This window comes from Centruroides vittatus, unplaced genomic scaffold, assembly GCF_030686945.1.
Source record: "Centruroides vittatus isolate TY-2023 unplaced genomic scaffold, ASM3068694v2 scaffold_769, whole genome shotgun sequence".
NCBI lineage: Eukaryota > Metazoa > Arthropoda > Arachnida > Scorpiones > Buthidae > Centruroides > Centruroides vittatus.
The window spans coordinates 5346928-5364575 of NW_027122717.1; the positions used below are offsets into that span (position 1 = coordinate 5346928).

At 30.2% G+C, this 17648-nt stretch overlaps 1 protein-coding gene across 1 annotated transcript in view; it reads right to left on the reverse strand.

Annotated features, from left to right (window-relative positions):
* The window catches only part of LOC136989949 (uncharacterized), a 162310-nt gene that overhangs the window by 35549 nt on the left and 109113 nt on the right, over nt 1–17648 (reverse strand). Inside the window, exon 11 of the mRNA XM_067288257.1 lies at nt 975–1162. Within this exon, the coding sequence (XP_067144358.1) occupies nt 975–1162 (188 nt within the window). The remainder of the gene's footprint in view (nt 1–974; nt 1163–17648) is intronic.

A 17648-nucleotide genomic window follows, 5' to 3' on the forward strand; every position in this document is an offset into this window, starting at 1 on the left:
GTTTAATTACTGATCGCTTGTTTTTTAGCCAAAAGGCAAACGATTTAATCTGATACAAACGTTTCAGAAAATAAATTTTATATTATTTAATACAATATATAATAATTTAGAATTCTGAATAAGTTTACGTTTTTTTGTTAATTATAAAATTTTTCTAATTCTAACAAAACTGAATTATTTGGTAATTAATTAATAATATCCAATTGCTCTTTCATCATGTATATATTAATGGTAGTTGCAGTAATTTGCTTAATTGGTAGTTGATGGAATCAGGCAACGCAAGACATGGACGATCTGCTTTGTGGGATACATTCCGGAAAGATTTTCTATGGGAAAGTAACTGAAGAAAATCCAGAAAACTCCACGTGGCCAGTCCATTGGTGCGGCTTTTTCAGTGATTTTATCCACTCGTCACTGGCTGGCTTTGTTTACTTAATGATATTAAAGAGCGAGCCATGATAACAATCTTAACTGACCGCCTTTTTTTTATTGATACTAATGATTTGTAATCTTGATTACAAGAGCTGCTTGTCAGAGGTAGACGTTTTGTAGGCTAGACTGTACTTATAAGAATGAACTTTTCTTCTTTTCTATGAATTATTTTTGAATAATTAAATGATAATTCCATACGCACGTAAATTTTAATATAAATTATTACACAAATTTAAAGCAGCATATTTACTTATAAGGACAATATCCAATATATACATTACATGCACACTTTGTTGAAACTATTATCATTGAGATTATTTTCAAAACGATCAACAATAACATTATTAGCAATTGTCCGTGCCAAGGTGCTTCAGAATGTTTTGATTTTACACATCACTGAAAACACTTTTAAAACGATGAACGACATCGAATTTATTGAAAATTACAACACTAATGTGTTTGAAAAAGTTTAATAATAATAATATTTTTTAAAATTACAAGCCGTTATAATTGTTTTTTCTATAAAATTAATGAGAATTTACCTGGCACTAAAGAGACTTCTGCTCTGAAACCTCGAAAACTTTGTGAAAAATCAGATAAGAATAAGATTTTCAGCATGTTAGACGTGGAAATCTGCCTCAATAGCTTAATTCTCGATCTCCAATCACCACAGTAATGGATTCCTGATGCTTCAACCCCTCCTTCAATTGTCAGATAATCGTATTGACACCTGAAATTATTTAAATGCAGTCATTAATTCACGTATCAGGAAAAAATTTTATACATTAGAATACTAAATTTATTTAATATTTAAAGATAAATGTGTAGGTGTATGTGGTGTCGTGTTCTATAGTGGAAAATAATATAGGACAAATTTACTTATATAGATGAATTGTGTACAGTAATACTTAAATAGTATGTATATGTACAGGAAATTAATTCTAGTTTTTTATTTTTTAAAAAAAAATTTTCGTTTTATTGTTCTCTTATTTCTGAAAACTGTAGAACAACTATAGTAATGCTTCCATATAGGGTACTGTATTGTATGTCTCATACATAATGCAATTTTCAAACAGTATTGCTTTTTCAAAATTACATCACGTATGACGTCACTATCACGTCGGACACTCACAAATGTTACCTTAATAGTTACTGTTACGTTTTTAAAAAATGCATTACGTGTTGTGTCAAGTAATATATCGCGCTTTCCAAACGCAAAACCAAGACATGGAATTTAAAATCACATGAAATCTTTATTATATTTTTAATCGTAACTGTTACAGTCACAATTTTAAAAATTATTTCCGAACTGATGCTAACAAGAGTATGATCCAGTGGATAATCTTCAGTACTTTACCAAAAAACTGTTTCAAAAAATATTTTGTTTGACATCAAACAAAATGGCGTTCGAACGAAGTATTTTAAAGCGCCACCTACCTGTTTTCGAAAAAGTTTATAACTATTAATTTTAAATTAAAACACTTTTTTTCGAAGTTTCTAACACTTAAAAATACTTTTTAAGTGTTTTTAAGATATTTTTTTTAAGATCTTGTATCAGAAGCTTGTAGTTTCCTACTTTAATAAGCAGAAAGATTTTAAATTATATTCACATTTAAACTGATTTAATAATTAATAAATATGAAATTACTAGTTTGGAATGAAATATTGTTTAAATGTTTTCATTTAAAATCTAAATAAACATTAACAAATTACTTATTTAAACAGAGAATACTTAAGTGTTTTCGGACTGGGATTTTAAATTTTAGAAGAGGATTATTACGATTTATTGCATCGATATTGATTTAAACTAATATTATTTAAATACATTTATTTGTACTTCCACTGAAATTTGTTTTATCGGAGTAAATGTAAATATTATTAAAAGTTGTTCATTAATAGTTTATTCGATATTATCGATGTTATTTAAATGGTGGCCATTATTATACTTTTTACAAAAATTTTTCTCGTGGTGTAGGATTGGTTTATTTGGTTACGACAACGAGACACGTGGGTGATCTGCCGACATTAAAAAATCGATAGATGAAATCGTAAATAAACTTTTAAGTGTAGTTTTGCATGTATTAGTTGTCTAACTAAAGATATATCTTCAATATTTTCTTTTTACGCTATCCTCTTTCGATTTTATATTGTGCTAGATTTTGTAGTATGTTTTTCTGTGCCTATTCTTTCAGGTTGTAGTTCTAGATAATGTATTACCATGATAAATTCACAAGATTTCGACCTTAGGACATAATCTTTCGCTTTTTTCATGAAACTTTTTACGGCTGGATAATTTTCCATTTAGAAATATCAGTATCACTTTTACGGGAAGATTAAAAAGTATACAGTATATGATAGAGTACAGATAATAATAATATTAATAAGCAAAAGCTTCTTAACAGTTCAAAACTTTTCCTTGTTATATCTTATATAGAATGTGTAGCATTGCTTCACTGCTCCAACATCACATATACTGAATTCAAAAAATAAACAGACTTGCCGCTATAATTATGTTATGGAGTAAAGTATTCCACACTTAAATATTATTATTATCGTTTATATAATTATATTATTATTTTAATAAAATAATATTAAAAATATTTGAATCCTTACGAGGTAAACAAATAAATAAAATAATCCAGCAACGAGAGTTGCTTAACTTTTCCGGCAACATTTAAACCTGTGTGTGTGGCGCCATCTGTTATAATATTTTATTTTAAAAAACACTTTTTATAGTTTCAATTATTATAAAATGGTAAAAGGCTTAATTTTGAGGGTAGGGAAAGGTTTTATAAAAAATGCTAAATGCTAATAACGAATAAAATCTTTATTAAATCCGACCCTACTTGAGATATGACACGCGACTTTCCCTTTTCTCCCCACCTGTCGACGTTTAACCACCAAAATTTAATAGCATCAACACCCCTAATACACAAACCTCCCTGCAAAATTTCAGAAATTTTTGACAAAAAGCACAGGAGTTATTAAGCTTCAGAGAGGGCGAACATAATCCTGCCCCTTCATATTCACACTAACATATATACACAGAAAAAACCCCCGACATTTTTTCATTTCTCGACGTTTTCAGACCCCGAGTCCAAAAATGTAAAAATCTTGGGGGTCATTTTTTGACCGATCGCCATACTTTCCCTCTGTTATATGTATGCAACAAAGCCAGGAAAATAAAAATGATGTCACCTGGAAGATATACAAATTTATTTGAGGAGTATTTACTAAACAGTTCAACAAAGATATTCAATTTTATAGAAACCTCGAGCATGTTTACACTTCGAAAATCAGTCTTTATCCAATTGTTCGAATTGGCAATTCAGTAATACAATGTATTTTCAAGTGCGTATATGTGGACACACTTTTGAAATCTTATTTACATATATAAACTAATTTTAAAAGTGATAAAAGTTAGCAAAGAATAAAGTAATTTCAGATGTAATCTTATTTATTCCCATTCGCGAATAGATAAAGCTTTGTTCTAGCAACAAATATTCTTAGTTTATTTATATTATCAATAATTATTACTTTCCCGGCTTTTTGTCATTTTATAATAATTAAAAATATAAAAAAAAAATTAAATAAAATTTCATAACAGATGGCGCCACACGCAGTTTTAAATGTTGCCTGAAAAGTTAAGCAACTCGTTACTGTATTTTTCCATTTAGAACTACTGTCCATAACTGATCTAAATACCATAGAAATTAAGCATTTCATGAAATATTTTCAGAAAGTAATTAATGGAACTTTTCATATAAGATAACTTTTTCCAAATGAATAAATTTATCATATTTATTTGGTTTTAACTGCATTCATTCGTCCAAGAAAATATTACTAATATTTGTATTTTTTTTTCTGTTAATTAATAATTGTAAAAGATTATAATTAGTAGTAATGATTAAGAAGAGGTTTTTATACGGTTACTGTTTGGGCATCCATTAATTTGAAGCATGTTGCTAGCCTCCTGCAACTGTTTTCATGTTGTAAATGTCATAATTTATATTTAATGAATTCTAAAATTAGTTCGTGAATCACATTTTCCAACGTATAATCTGAGTTTCCACTATGGAAACGTATTTATATCTTAAAATACATTGAAATGAAATGCTGAGATGCGAATTTCATAATCTGGCAGACTCATTCTTGATTCATTTATTATCAAGGAAAATTTGTAATTCTTAAAAAAAAATTAATTCCTATAACTGATCATATAATGTGGATAAAGTTTGATTTTTTAAATACTTTTTTATGAATTAAAGTAAAATCTTATGCACAAATTTACCTTGAATTGTTAAGAAGAGTTTTATTATTCTACAGGGGAGATAGTTTCCTTTAAGGAAAATTGTTAAAATAAAGTTTTAACATTTGTAAAAGAGATATTGTCTGTTTAAAGTATTTAGGATAAATTTTGCCCTTTATTTTAAATGCAATATTTCTCTAATTAAAAGTTGGTATATACAACATAATGGTTTGTACAGTACAGTGTAAAGTTCTGTCAGAGAAAATTTCTTAGGAAAAAAACAGCGAAAATATCAAGAAAACTCCTACAAATGCAACGCACATTCAACGATTTTCACTCTAAAAGCTATAGCAGTTAAATTTTTACCAACAAGTACAACTTGTAGATGACAATGTACATCAGAGAATTACTTAAAACTCTAAATTACAATACAAAAAGCTCATCATACGAGAGATGTATGTTATTGAAAATGGAAGCGGTGAGTTTTGAAGTGAACTTGCTAGATGCAATGCAAATGAATAAAGTTTTAAGGGGAACGATTGAAGAGAATATTTTCTATGTGGGAGCCAATGCAAGAAAAAGGTTTGGAATCCTTGCTTTATAAGGAAGTCACAAATATTGAGCAGAAATGCGTCATGAGAAGAAGAAAATAAGCTGCTATAACCGACCTTTAATCCATAAAAATCCAAATATTTTAGTACATAATCATTTACACACGTAAAATTTAATGAATAAAACTGCGAAACAGTTTATACTATCTCATTTCGTGTGTAATTGTTCATTTTTTTCAACTAAATTTTCTATTCTTCTTTAATTCGAAAGATCGGATCTACATCTGGGAAAAGAGAGTTAATGTTAAGGAAAAGAAACTGACTACCAGATTTGAAAATGCACTTATCTTGTTAGTAGAAACATATACTGCTTCTTGTAGATGTCAACTTAAAGTTGAATTTGCTATATACAGAAACAGTTCAGTCATATTCTTTGTGAAACCTTTAAGTATGGTTTCAAAGGATCCAGTTTTATAGAAATGTCATTTATACAAGCTAATGTTAAGGTTCAGTGTATAGTTCTCGGGAATCCTGGATCGAGTCTAGGAAAGCAATTTTTTCAGGTATGGTCTGTCCTGATATGTCGAGCCCATTCTTCTCATCCACCTGATAAATGTGTGCCCCACAAATCTACCATGGTGGATATAGAAAAAAAAGGCCCTCTTAGTGTCCATAGGGTGAAAAGTGTCAGAAAATGAAAAGGACGTCATTAGAAACATATATGAAGAAAAAATATTACAAATATGCATATATGAAAAAAAATGCATATATGCACTTTTTCAACATATATGAAGAAACATATATGAAAAAAAATGCGAGTTTTCTCAAGAGGCTTCCTGCAATACGCTTAATTAACCTCAAAGAAGATCGGGGACGTTAATGGTGACGATTTAATGAAGTTTATAAGAATGTTAAAAGAATACATTTTTAATGATGATATTGATTAATATGTTAATGAATTAAATGTTTTATATATTTTTGGGAAGAGCCTAGAGTCCACCACATTATCTACTGCAGTGTTAAGCAAACTGTTTTGCTAGCAAACCCCCGTTTCTATTTAATAATAAAAACGAGGTAAAATAAAATAACCTGATGTAAAAAATTAAGATAAATCATAATATTTTAAATATTAATTAATTATTATATAAGGTTACTCAAAGGACAGTTTATATATTTTAGAAAATAATTTTAATTTTGCTGAAAAATATAACCCGAAACAATGAGTTCGGTTTATATAATACCTGCGACAACGTTCAAGAACGTTCCTTTTTGAATTTGCGTGTTTCTTATTTTTTTCTATTATTTCTCATATATCTTCAGATTATTGAAGTGAGTAAAGTATTCTCAGCATCACCCAATTTAATCTGAGAAGAAAGACTATATTTGATGAGAAAATCTATACTTTCCATCATGTTTATTTCTGTGTATTGCTATGTTATTTTTCTTATGTAACGAAAGAAACGATAAGATAGCAGACAAAGAAAGAACAGAGCAGAAATGATTGAAATTCCTTTCAATTTCTTATTATTTTTACTAAAATAAATATTTCAGTAACTTCTGACGAAATTTTGCCCTTCATTAGTCGGGTGGATAAAGACACCGAACATTGGTAATTATGAGTAGTGGGTTCGAGCCTCACCAATAGTTTAGTCAAGTGCAGTTTAGCAGGTTTTCCTCGTGTTTTTAACACCTGAAAAGGACAGCTTTCCATAAAATCCTCCGGGAGGCCCTTGGTAGATTGACCATATCTTTCATTATTTATCAATAATTTCATAAATCCTCGAACCTCTCATCAACGAACACTGGAGGGAACATAAAAAATGGCTGTTGTATAAATAAAATGTAATAAAAATAAATTTTTATTACATTCATTATTTATGACATTTTTTCATTCGCTTTTTTTAATAAAAGAATTTAAAGCTTTTGTTATTGTTTGCCTTTTATTGTTATTTATCTAAGTTACAACGTTTATGGTCGTTGTTTGGGGGTTCGACTGTATTGTAATTATTCGTTGGTTCTGTTCGATTATTTCAGAAAAAGTCGATTTTAATTTATGGATAAAACTTTTATATCAAAATAAATATTTATAAAATAAATTTTTGAATGAGATGTTGATTAAATGTTATTTCTATGATTTCAATTTATTTTCATTACTCTAGTTACTATAAACAATAATTAAGAAAATAAAACAAGAGAAATGGAAAAATATGTATAAACATAAATACTAGAATCAAATAGAAAAAAATCTATACATATTTTTATTGTCATTTGAGCCATAGTATCTTTCGCTTTGAATGCCAAAATACCTGGCAATGACTTTGAGTAATGGTATTCTTCACCACAGATACCAGGACACCTAGAATTGGCTTTGAGCCATGATATCCATGTTAAAGTATTGCCACATATCCTGAATAAAGGAAAAACACAGCACAGAAACAAACGTACATTTAGAATACTGTTAATTTCCATAAATTCAATTAGATTGTTTCATAATATTTTTCTATATTCAGATTCCTGTATATTTCTTAAATTTTTGTGTTCATTGACTGTTCATCTTGTACAACCTCTCGAAATAATACATTTCATTGTAAAAATTTATTATTATTATTATTATGTGGGTTAAGTTAGATATACTCGGTTAACACCGGTGGCTAAGTACTATGCCGGACCAAAGTCAAGGCATAGTAACCAAAACAGAAATTAAAGAAGTGTATCAGTGTGTGTGTCTGTATTCAGGAATTTTCTCACAATATGACATGTATTCAATATAGTGGCCTTCTGTAGAGTGATGTATGTGTTTCTATTCAATTCTAATGTGCCCAGGCTTTTGTGTAGTGTGTGTGGTATGACACCTGTAGAGGAGAGAACTACAGGTACAATAAGCACCCCATCCATCCTCCACAGATGCCTTATTTCCTGGGCGAGTTCTGTGTACTTGCTAATTTTTTCAGTGCATGCGTTTTGTATATTGTGAGTGTTTGGAATGGATATGTCTATAATGTATGTGATTTTATTGTGTTTGTCAATGAGTGTGATGTCTGGTCTGTTGTGGTAAATTGTTTTATCTGTGATTGACTGTTCATCTTGTACAACCTCTCGAAATAATACATTTCATTGTAAAAATTTATAATAATAATAATTCATAAGTTTAATTAAGAAATTTCGCTAAGAGAAACGGAACGTCTGTTTGACTATCCCAATTAATCGTTATTTAAATAGATAAATAAACGTTTATTTACTTCAGGTCTGATAAATTTATATTATTATCCTATAGAACACTATACTTTTTTATACTGTATACTTTCTACATAACATAATTACAAATTCGTATTAACCAGGAAACAAAGCCTCCTATACATCATACTTTTCCTGTAGCAAAAGAGTCATGCCGGTCATCTATCTAACTCCTTTCAGGTGATTATATTTGAATTGAAATAGTATGTAGTTAATTGGGTCCTCCTTTCCCCCTAAGCATTCCACATCTGACGTCAACTTTCATCTATCTAATTCTGTTCTCGAGATTAATGAAGGACAGACAACAAGCGGATGAAGCAAAAATTTATAGGTCTACAGTTTTTTAAATTGCAGCCCAGTTATATATTTACAGTTGTAAGGAGCGTAATTTAAGTACAAACATGATTGATGCTTTAGGTAAACACATTACATCAAATTAATGAATTTAAATTATATAAAAAACTTAATCAAACACCTTAATGTTCGCTGAGAGATTTTTAATGTAACGAACGAACGTTCGTTACATTAAAAGAGGCGCTTGAACTTTAAGTATAAGAGAGAGGCGCTTGAACTTTAGTATATTTTAAATTGAATTATTTCCGGTTAGGATAGGTAATATTAGTACATGAGTACGAGTAATAAGTTCTTATTTTACACTTATTGTTTCTTTTATAATGTATCAATTATTTTATTAATGTTATTGGTTATTAATTAATGTTTAACCAATGTAGTATGTTATTTTATTTTTACACTTATGTACCATTTACGTTTTAATTTTTATTCTGATTGGTTCGGATGTTAACGGTTTTTTGGCATTTTTGAATTTTATACGTGATGTTCCATTTATAATGTATTCCATTTTCGTATGTTCTGACCTGATGATGGTCTATTGAATAGACCGAAAACGTTCGTTCGTTACATTAAAAATCTCTCAGCGAACATTAAGGTGTTTTTTATTTAATTCTGCTGAGTAAGGGTATGATTTAAATTATATGTAATTACTATTGACACAATACACGCGATACAGAACAAAGGGAATTATTAATGATTATCAATTCCCTACAATCACATCTATTAAATGCATTGATAGGAAAATAGTTTAAGGAAATGAATATAGAATAATTTAAAGCACTCCATTGCAACATATAATTGTAATTTATCCTGTAATTTACCCTTTTTCTATATTATTTACTCGCGTGGTAAGTTCTTATATTTTATACACTTTGGTATATTGATATATATATGGAAGGTGACAGTATGCTTTCTACTGACTGCCACAAACCGAAGTATCACTTGTCTAGATAAATTTGGAGTGGTAAACCACTCCAAATTTATCTAGACAAGTGATACTTCGTGACTTATGATTTGGAAACTTATTTGATTCTGACAGAAGAGACTTTACCCGTTTCTCCTGGGTTTTGTTAAGAATTTTTAGGGCTGTTTAATACATCAATATCGCTCTATGTCAGAGAGAAAAACAGCTTTTGAAAAGGAAGTATCAGTATCTTGAATTTCAAGTGTCTGGAATTTATTACTTTAGAATAAATCCAATCAGAATGGCAATTTTCTTTTACTAGCAGAGTATCAATTCCACTAAAATCAATACTGTGTTCCGCGTAAATCCTTTGTTCTCTATCCATTACTAGCGTCAATTGCTGCTTTTGTTACTGTAACTAAAATTATTTTATTAAATTTTCTTTAAAATATTTTATTTTATTCCAAATTATAGTGTATTTTCTACTTGTTAAATGTTTTCTGGTGCTAAAAATATCATTTTTAATTAATAACAGTACTTTATACGAAATTTTGCAAATTGCATTGTAGAAATGAAGCTTTAATATAATAAAAAAAGAAGGAAAAAAAATTTATTTTTATTACATTTTATTTATTACATTCATTATTTATGACATTTTCTCAAATTTTTAATAAAAGAATTTAAAGCTTTTGTTATTGTTTGCCTTTTATTGTTATTTATCTAAGTTAGAAAATTGTCTAATATTTAATACTTTATACATTTTAAAACTTGAAATTATATAATTTATCTTTATTTATAGATATTTTCAACAATAATAATTACTAATAAGTATAAGAAATTAATTTATTTTATTAGTAACTTCACTGCAGTTCCGTAAATTACAATTTTAGTTAGAAAAAAATCTTAATTATTTATTGTGACATTGTCACAATGCCTGGCTGCAACTTTTAATCATATTTAATTAAAAAAATTTCCGTATTTGGTCTTGATTTTCATCTCTCTAACTCCATTCTCGAGATTAATTAAGGAAGAACGGACAGGCGGACGGACGAAAATAGAAATTTATAGGTCTGCAATTTGATAATTGCAGCCCAGTAAGCAATAATATTTTGAGGGAAGATTTTTATGTCTAACCGCCATGTTCCACATATAATGAAACAGTGGATGAAGGAGATAGATAAGAACTTCCCTGAGAAGATGAGAAGTAGGGTTTCTCATTTCCCGGTCTTTTGCTTGTCCCGGGATTCCGGGATAAAAGTGAACCGTTTCCCGGGAAATCCCGGGACAAAATTAATTATTTTTAACATATACAAAATATCTTGAAATTAAATTATATGGTTATTTTTCATTTTTTAAAGTAATTTAATACGTTTGCAACCTCCAAAATCATATTAATAATGCTGTGTAAGATATATATTAAAAATTATCTTTGAATTACGTAGACATTTTCACAAATAGAAAAAATTTATTAAAGTTTGCTGGAAACTGCATACAACAACAACAAAATTGCCTTTGAATTGAGTTGAAAATTTAAAAAAAAATGAACTTAGATCAAACTTCTAAGTTAGAAGGTAATTTTTGTTTTTTTTTTTTTTCTAAATAAAATATAATACAAAATATTGTAAATTTTCATAAGATTTTAAAGAGCAAAGATGGTGAATACTCCGATCACTCAATCTAATTCTTATTTTAGTAATGAAAAGTCTTGCTACCGAGAATGCCTTTTCCGATTCAATTGATGTGATTGGAATCGTGTTTAATGCATTTAAGAGAAGACAAATATTATGTGTTTTTCACCCGTATCCTGAAAGATTTCTAGTTCGTTTTCGAGATTGTAGTACTTCTTTTGTTCTCTAGTGTTCTTGATTTGTCTACCTCGACTGCTTTAATAGAAAGATCATAGCCCAATAATTCGGCAGTTCGTTTGTCTTTAATAATCGGATTATGAAGAAAAACTTCATACTTGCAGACTTCGTACTCGTTTGTATCCTTGCCCAATTTGCACAATATGGCGTTACGCAGTCATTGAAGCCACTGGGCATGGTTAAAAATTAAGACATCATAAGCACAATTATTCCAGATATTACTGGTAAAGAATTTTGAGTGTCCTCCACAAATAAGCTACGTATTGATTATTGACCATTTGTGACATGCCATAACGAGCAAAAATTTAAAAAAAACTAATAAGTAGGTTTAAAATTAATAAATACGAATGTATTCTGACAGTTAATGAGTTAACTATACTTTCTATTTGCAAAATTTCCTCAACCTTAGCATAAAATAAGAAAAAAGTAAATTTTTAAAAAATTTGCGGGATTTCCCCGGATAAGAAAAATTTCCCGGGATATTTCTCTGGTTAAAAAAACATCCGGGATCCTGGAATCCCGTTTGAGAAACCCTAATGAGAAGAGACCCTGACAGGTCCTAAAGCCTAACACTTATTAGGATGAAGATGAGGATAATAACGATGAGAAAATGTTTACAGCAATATAAATAAGGTACTGTATAGTGAGATAAAACTTTGAACTGAAATCACGTGATTTCCGTTTCGGACCGGAAGTTCGTATATGGTTAATCGGGAGCTAAAATGACTTTCTTCAATAAATTAAGACATAGTCGCTCTGGAAACATTTTTTACTTCCCTAGACGATCTCCATTTTCTTTTTGTTCTAGAACAATTTTTCTTTTAGATGACCGGACCTTCCTTTATAGGCTACTCAGCCATCCAATATCAAAAAACGCTCTTTAAAACAGGGTTAATCCAATTAAAATTATAAAAATAATTTCTTAAAAATTGGAAAATGGGATCTTACGACGTCTTTTCTTACATCCATGTCCATTCGGGAGTTCGGGCCTTTATCCACTCAAAAAATGCGCTGGTAAATGTAGATTTATTGACTCGGTCCCTCTGGCGACGATTTTCCATTTTTAAGTTTTTTGAAGTTCGTAAATCTACATTTACCAGCGCATTTTGTGAGTGGATAAAGGCCCGAACTCCCGAATGGACATGGATGTAAGAAAAGACGTCGTAAGATCCCATTTTCCAATTTTTAAGAAATTATTTTTATAATTTTAATTGGATTAACCCTGTTTTAAAAAGCGTTTTTTGATATTGGATGGCTGAGTAGCCTATAAAGCAGGGGTGGGCAAATACTTTAAAGCGCGGGCCAAAATGAAATTTTCAAAATGTCTCCCGGGCCGGAGGACTATACCGCGTATGCTTTGCACAAGCGGATGTTTTGGATGGAGTTTTTTCCCTGCCCAATTTTTTTTTTTTTTGACAAAAACACTAAGTATCATTTCAATTTGAATAAAATATGTCACGTAATTTTTAAAGAAATATTATTATAAATAAATGGCTATTAGATAAACCAGTCAATGAAAGATTTTATTTTGTTACTTATTTATGTCTTAACGATACAAATTATTTTATATTGACACATAGTTATTACAATTTAACATTTATATTGCATTTCGTAAATATAATAGTAAATAGAATTCAAAAAAGAAAAGAAAAACATCAAACGTTAAAATAAATATTTAAAGTTAATGCGAAACGTGAAATCTCGAATGTTCATCTGACATTATTTCTTCAAAATTGGGTTCCAAATCACTTGTAGCAATCCTTAATACCGAGTGTAGATTTTCGTCAGTAATTTGTGATCGATATTTATTTTTCGTGGAAACCATTAAAGAAAAAGTTCTTTCACAAATATATGTCGAACCAAATAAAACAAGGTATTTTTGAACATAGTTCAAAAAATGTTTGAAATGTTCGTTATTCAAAGCGCCATAGAAAGCACTCAATTCGTTTGAGTGAAAATTTTCTTTTAGTAAATTATTTGATTGTAAGTCAATTAGTTCTAGTTGAATTTCAACAGGAGCTTCTTGCACATCGAAATTGAAAGGTTGGCTAATTAATGATAAAGGTTTTTCAATAGCTTTGAAATCTTGAAATCTTCTTTGGAATTCAGAATGCAGGTCTTGTGTTATTGCACTATATTTAAAAAAATCTGTATTTTTCAATGATTCTCGCCGTGCTTGCAATGAGGGGAAATGATTTAATAATTTATTATTAAAGTTTTCAGCAAATAAATTGAGTTTTGTCATAAATGCTTTGACGTTTGAGTGCATATTGAAAGCGAATTGGTTTTTCCCTTGTAGATTTATATTTAGTTCATTCAAATATTTTACGATATCTACTGAAAACGAGAAATCGTTTAGCCAAGCCTTATTTTGCAATTCAGGAAAATCATGTAGTTTTTCTTTTATCGACAAGAAGGATACTATTTCATCAAGCAAATATTGAAATCTGTCCAAAACTTTACCAATGCTAAGCCATCTCACTTCAGTGTAATAAGGAATTTCGTAGAAGTCACTTTCAATTTCTTTCAAAAATTCAACAAACTGTCGATGATTTACGGCACGTCCTCGGATAAAATTCACAACTTTGGTCACAACAGTAACGACGTGATTCAATTTCAAAACTTTTCTGCATAGCACTTCTTGATGAATAATGCAGTGCAAAAATAATATATCGTGTTCTGGTTGTAACTCTTTTACTTTGTCGCGAATTCGTTTAAGTAAGCCTACATTTTTCCCTGTTAAACTAGGACAACCATCCGTAGTGACGCTTACTATTTTATTCCAAGTTAAACTTACTTTAACTAAACACTCTTCAACAGCGAGAAAGAAGTCTTCACCAGTAGTTGTATCTTTCATTGGATGCACACTAAGAAGTTCCTCGCTAATTTCACATTTCTTGTTAATGCCGCGAATAAATATTAATAATTGACTTGTATCAGTAATATCGCAGGACTCATCTAAAGCCAGAGAACAATAGGTAAAATCAGCAATTTTTGTTCTTAGCTGGTCAAGTAAGTTTCCTGAAATATTTTCAATCCGTCGTACTATTGTTCTTCTCGAAAGGCTTACATTTTCAAAAATATGTTTCTTTTCAGGACAACATATCTCCGACACTTGTACCATGCATTGTTTAACAAATTCTGCTTCAGAAAACGGCTTACAGAACTTAGCAATTTTGTGTGCGACAACATAACTTGCTTTTGTGGTAGATTTCTCTATATTACTTTGTTTGGTAAAAATATTTTGTTTCTTATTCAAGTTTTTTGCTAAGTTTTCTGCTACAGTTTGAAGTTCTTTTAAAGAAAGTGATGCATATTTTGGATGTTTTGTTGTAAAGTGCCTGTTTAAATTGTATTCTTTGAAAACAGCAATTGTTTCCTGACAAACTAAACAAATTGCTTTCTTATTAATGTTTGTAAAAAGATATTTTACCGTCCAAGCTTCATTGAAGTTTCTGCATTCCAAATCAACTTTTCTTTTTTTAGATTGACTCATTTTACAAAGGTCTACAAATAAATAATTTAATTAATACAATAAAATAAAACCAATGTTTTAAAATTTTACTTACAAAAAGTCCACTTTTTCAATTTTATATTTGCAAACTAATATTAGACTCGAACAAAAAAGAGTATGCGATCAGTGCTAACTCAAAATTAACAATACGCGTGGTGCCACCTGTCGTCCCTCGAAAAGTGAGAGGAGTGCAGCATATGCCGTCCACACATGCATTTCGAACCTAGCGCGATCTCCTTTGTGTTCGACGATTTTATTACGCCTATTATATATACAGTACGCACACTAATAATGTTGATGTCAACAAAATCTCATAAAAGAGTTTTAAAAAATTTGCGTGCGGAATTTTTCAACGGGCCGGATAAAATTAGCAAAAGGGCCGGATCCGGCCCGCGGGCCGGCTTTTGCCCACCCCTGCTATAAAGGAAGGTCCGGTCATCTAAAAGAAAAATTGTTCTAAAACACAAAAAATAATGGAGATCGTCTAGGGAAGTAAAAAATGTTTCCAGAGCGACTATGTCTTAATTTATTAAACAAAAATTTAACATCCGACGAACTTCAAATGACTTTCTTCATATCAAAATGGCCCTCAATGGGGAGGTCAGTTAAACGAGTGGAATCGAAGAATGGCGCCTTATGTCTCGCCATGAAAATTTTTGATGATCGAATCGAATTCGAACCCGGATCCTCCAGAAAGACAGGCTAATATTATCTGGCCATTAAAATTAACTCTAAACTATTACCTGCTAATAGATAACATTTACCAAAGGGGGAAACCTATAGGGTGGACGATCAGTGGGTAAACTGACCATATTTATTTACATATGTGATGGAAACCCTGAAAACTCCACGTGGCCAGCTCGGTGATAGGGGGCGAACCTGGGGCCATTGTTAAGTGGTTTTACCCATTCGATCACTGGTGGTCTAATTTGGGATTGACATTGGTGGCTTCAATTTTTAATCATATTTTAAATTTAATATTACGAATTTAGTCTCTGTAATCCAAAAAAACTTTTGGTAGACTAATCTCACAGCAATATGGTTGGCAAATTGATTTTATTTAAAACTACAGTAGAGCGTCGATAAGTGGAACGTCGGTAAGTGGAATGGCCGGAAAGTGGAACGATTTTCAGTCGGACTGTGTCGTGCTGAATCGAATGTTTTTGATACTAAATTTACTTCTAAAGTATAATTTTCATGTTTTTTATATTCTTTAATATGTTTATTTTGTTTGTACAAAATGCAGAAATAATTTTTAACGATACGATAGCCTCGATGATTATTATAAAAATTTTCGTTAGGCTTAAAATCGACGAAAATTCAACACGAAGCGACACGCAACGGAGAAAAATTCAACAGGAAGCGATACGCAACGGAGAAAAATTTGAACATCGGACAGGTTAATGTATTTTTTCGTACAAAGTCGGAAACTGGAACAAATCATTAACTGGAAGGACCCCAGTCCCCAATTGGTTCCACTTTTCGACGCTCTACTGTACATCATATGTATTTCGGGTTGGTTTAATTTGTTTCAACCCCTCTTCAGTGCTAAAACAAATAAATAAAAATTTTAAGAACACGACATCAATGTATGACAATAACTAGTTTAAAAAATGGGGACTTACAATATACGTTGGTGTAAATTAGATTATATTTAGACAGGTGGGAAGGCAAACCTTCCTCACCTTGATTGGTATCCTAAAATAACAATTTTTGTATATATCATAATGTATGGCTAATTTTAAATAAACATTTCAAACAACACTTATACTCACAAAGTAAAAAATATTTTCTTCATAGATGTATAATAAACACTCTAAAACAGCAAATGGTTAAAGCTGACAAACAAATGTATAGGTATAATGCATTCACGATGCATAAAATATTTTAACAAACTTCACAAAATTGTTAAAAAATAACGACACTATTAGTTCACTTACACCGGGTTGAATTTTATTACAATAATAATCACGTGATGATACTAAATTCGTAATATTATCTACTGTACAGCAACATTTATATTAAAGAATTAAAATATTTTAAATTTATTTAATGTAAAATATATATTTGCCACCTCAAATTAGTTGTGGTTTGCCCCTGTACATAATACTTTTCCTTTAACAATAGAGTCGTGCCGGTCATCCATCTAACACCTTTCAAGGAAAAAGTTTTAAATTAAAGAACCATAACTTCTGGTCTTAACCGGAAGTTCATATATAGTTAATCGGGGCCTCCTGCCTCTAAGGTTTTCATATTTGGTCTCGTCTTTCATCTTTCTTACTCTGTTCTCGATATTAAGGAGAGACAGTGGGATTTTACAGGTTTACAATTTTTTTTCAAATTGGAGCCCCCCAAAAATAATTTATTTTCTATTTGGGCATTTTAAACTTAAAATTAACAACTTTTCTTGAATACTTTATACAAAGGGTCCCAAGCCAACTGGGAGCCCATTTTGTCTAGAACAGGGCGACTTTTGTCGAAAATTTCAGAAATCTTGCAGGGAAGTTTGTGTATTAGGAGGATTGATTCTATTAAACGGTGGTTAAAC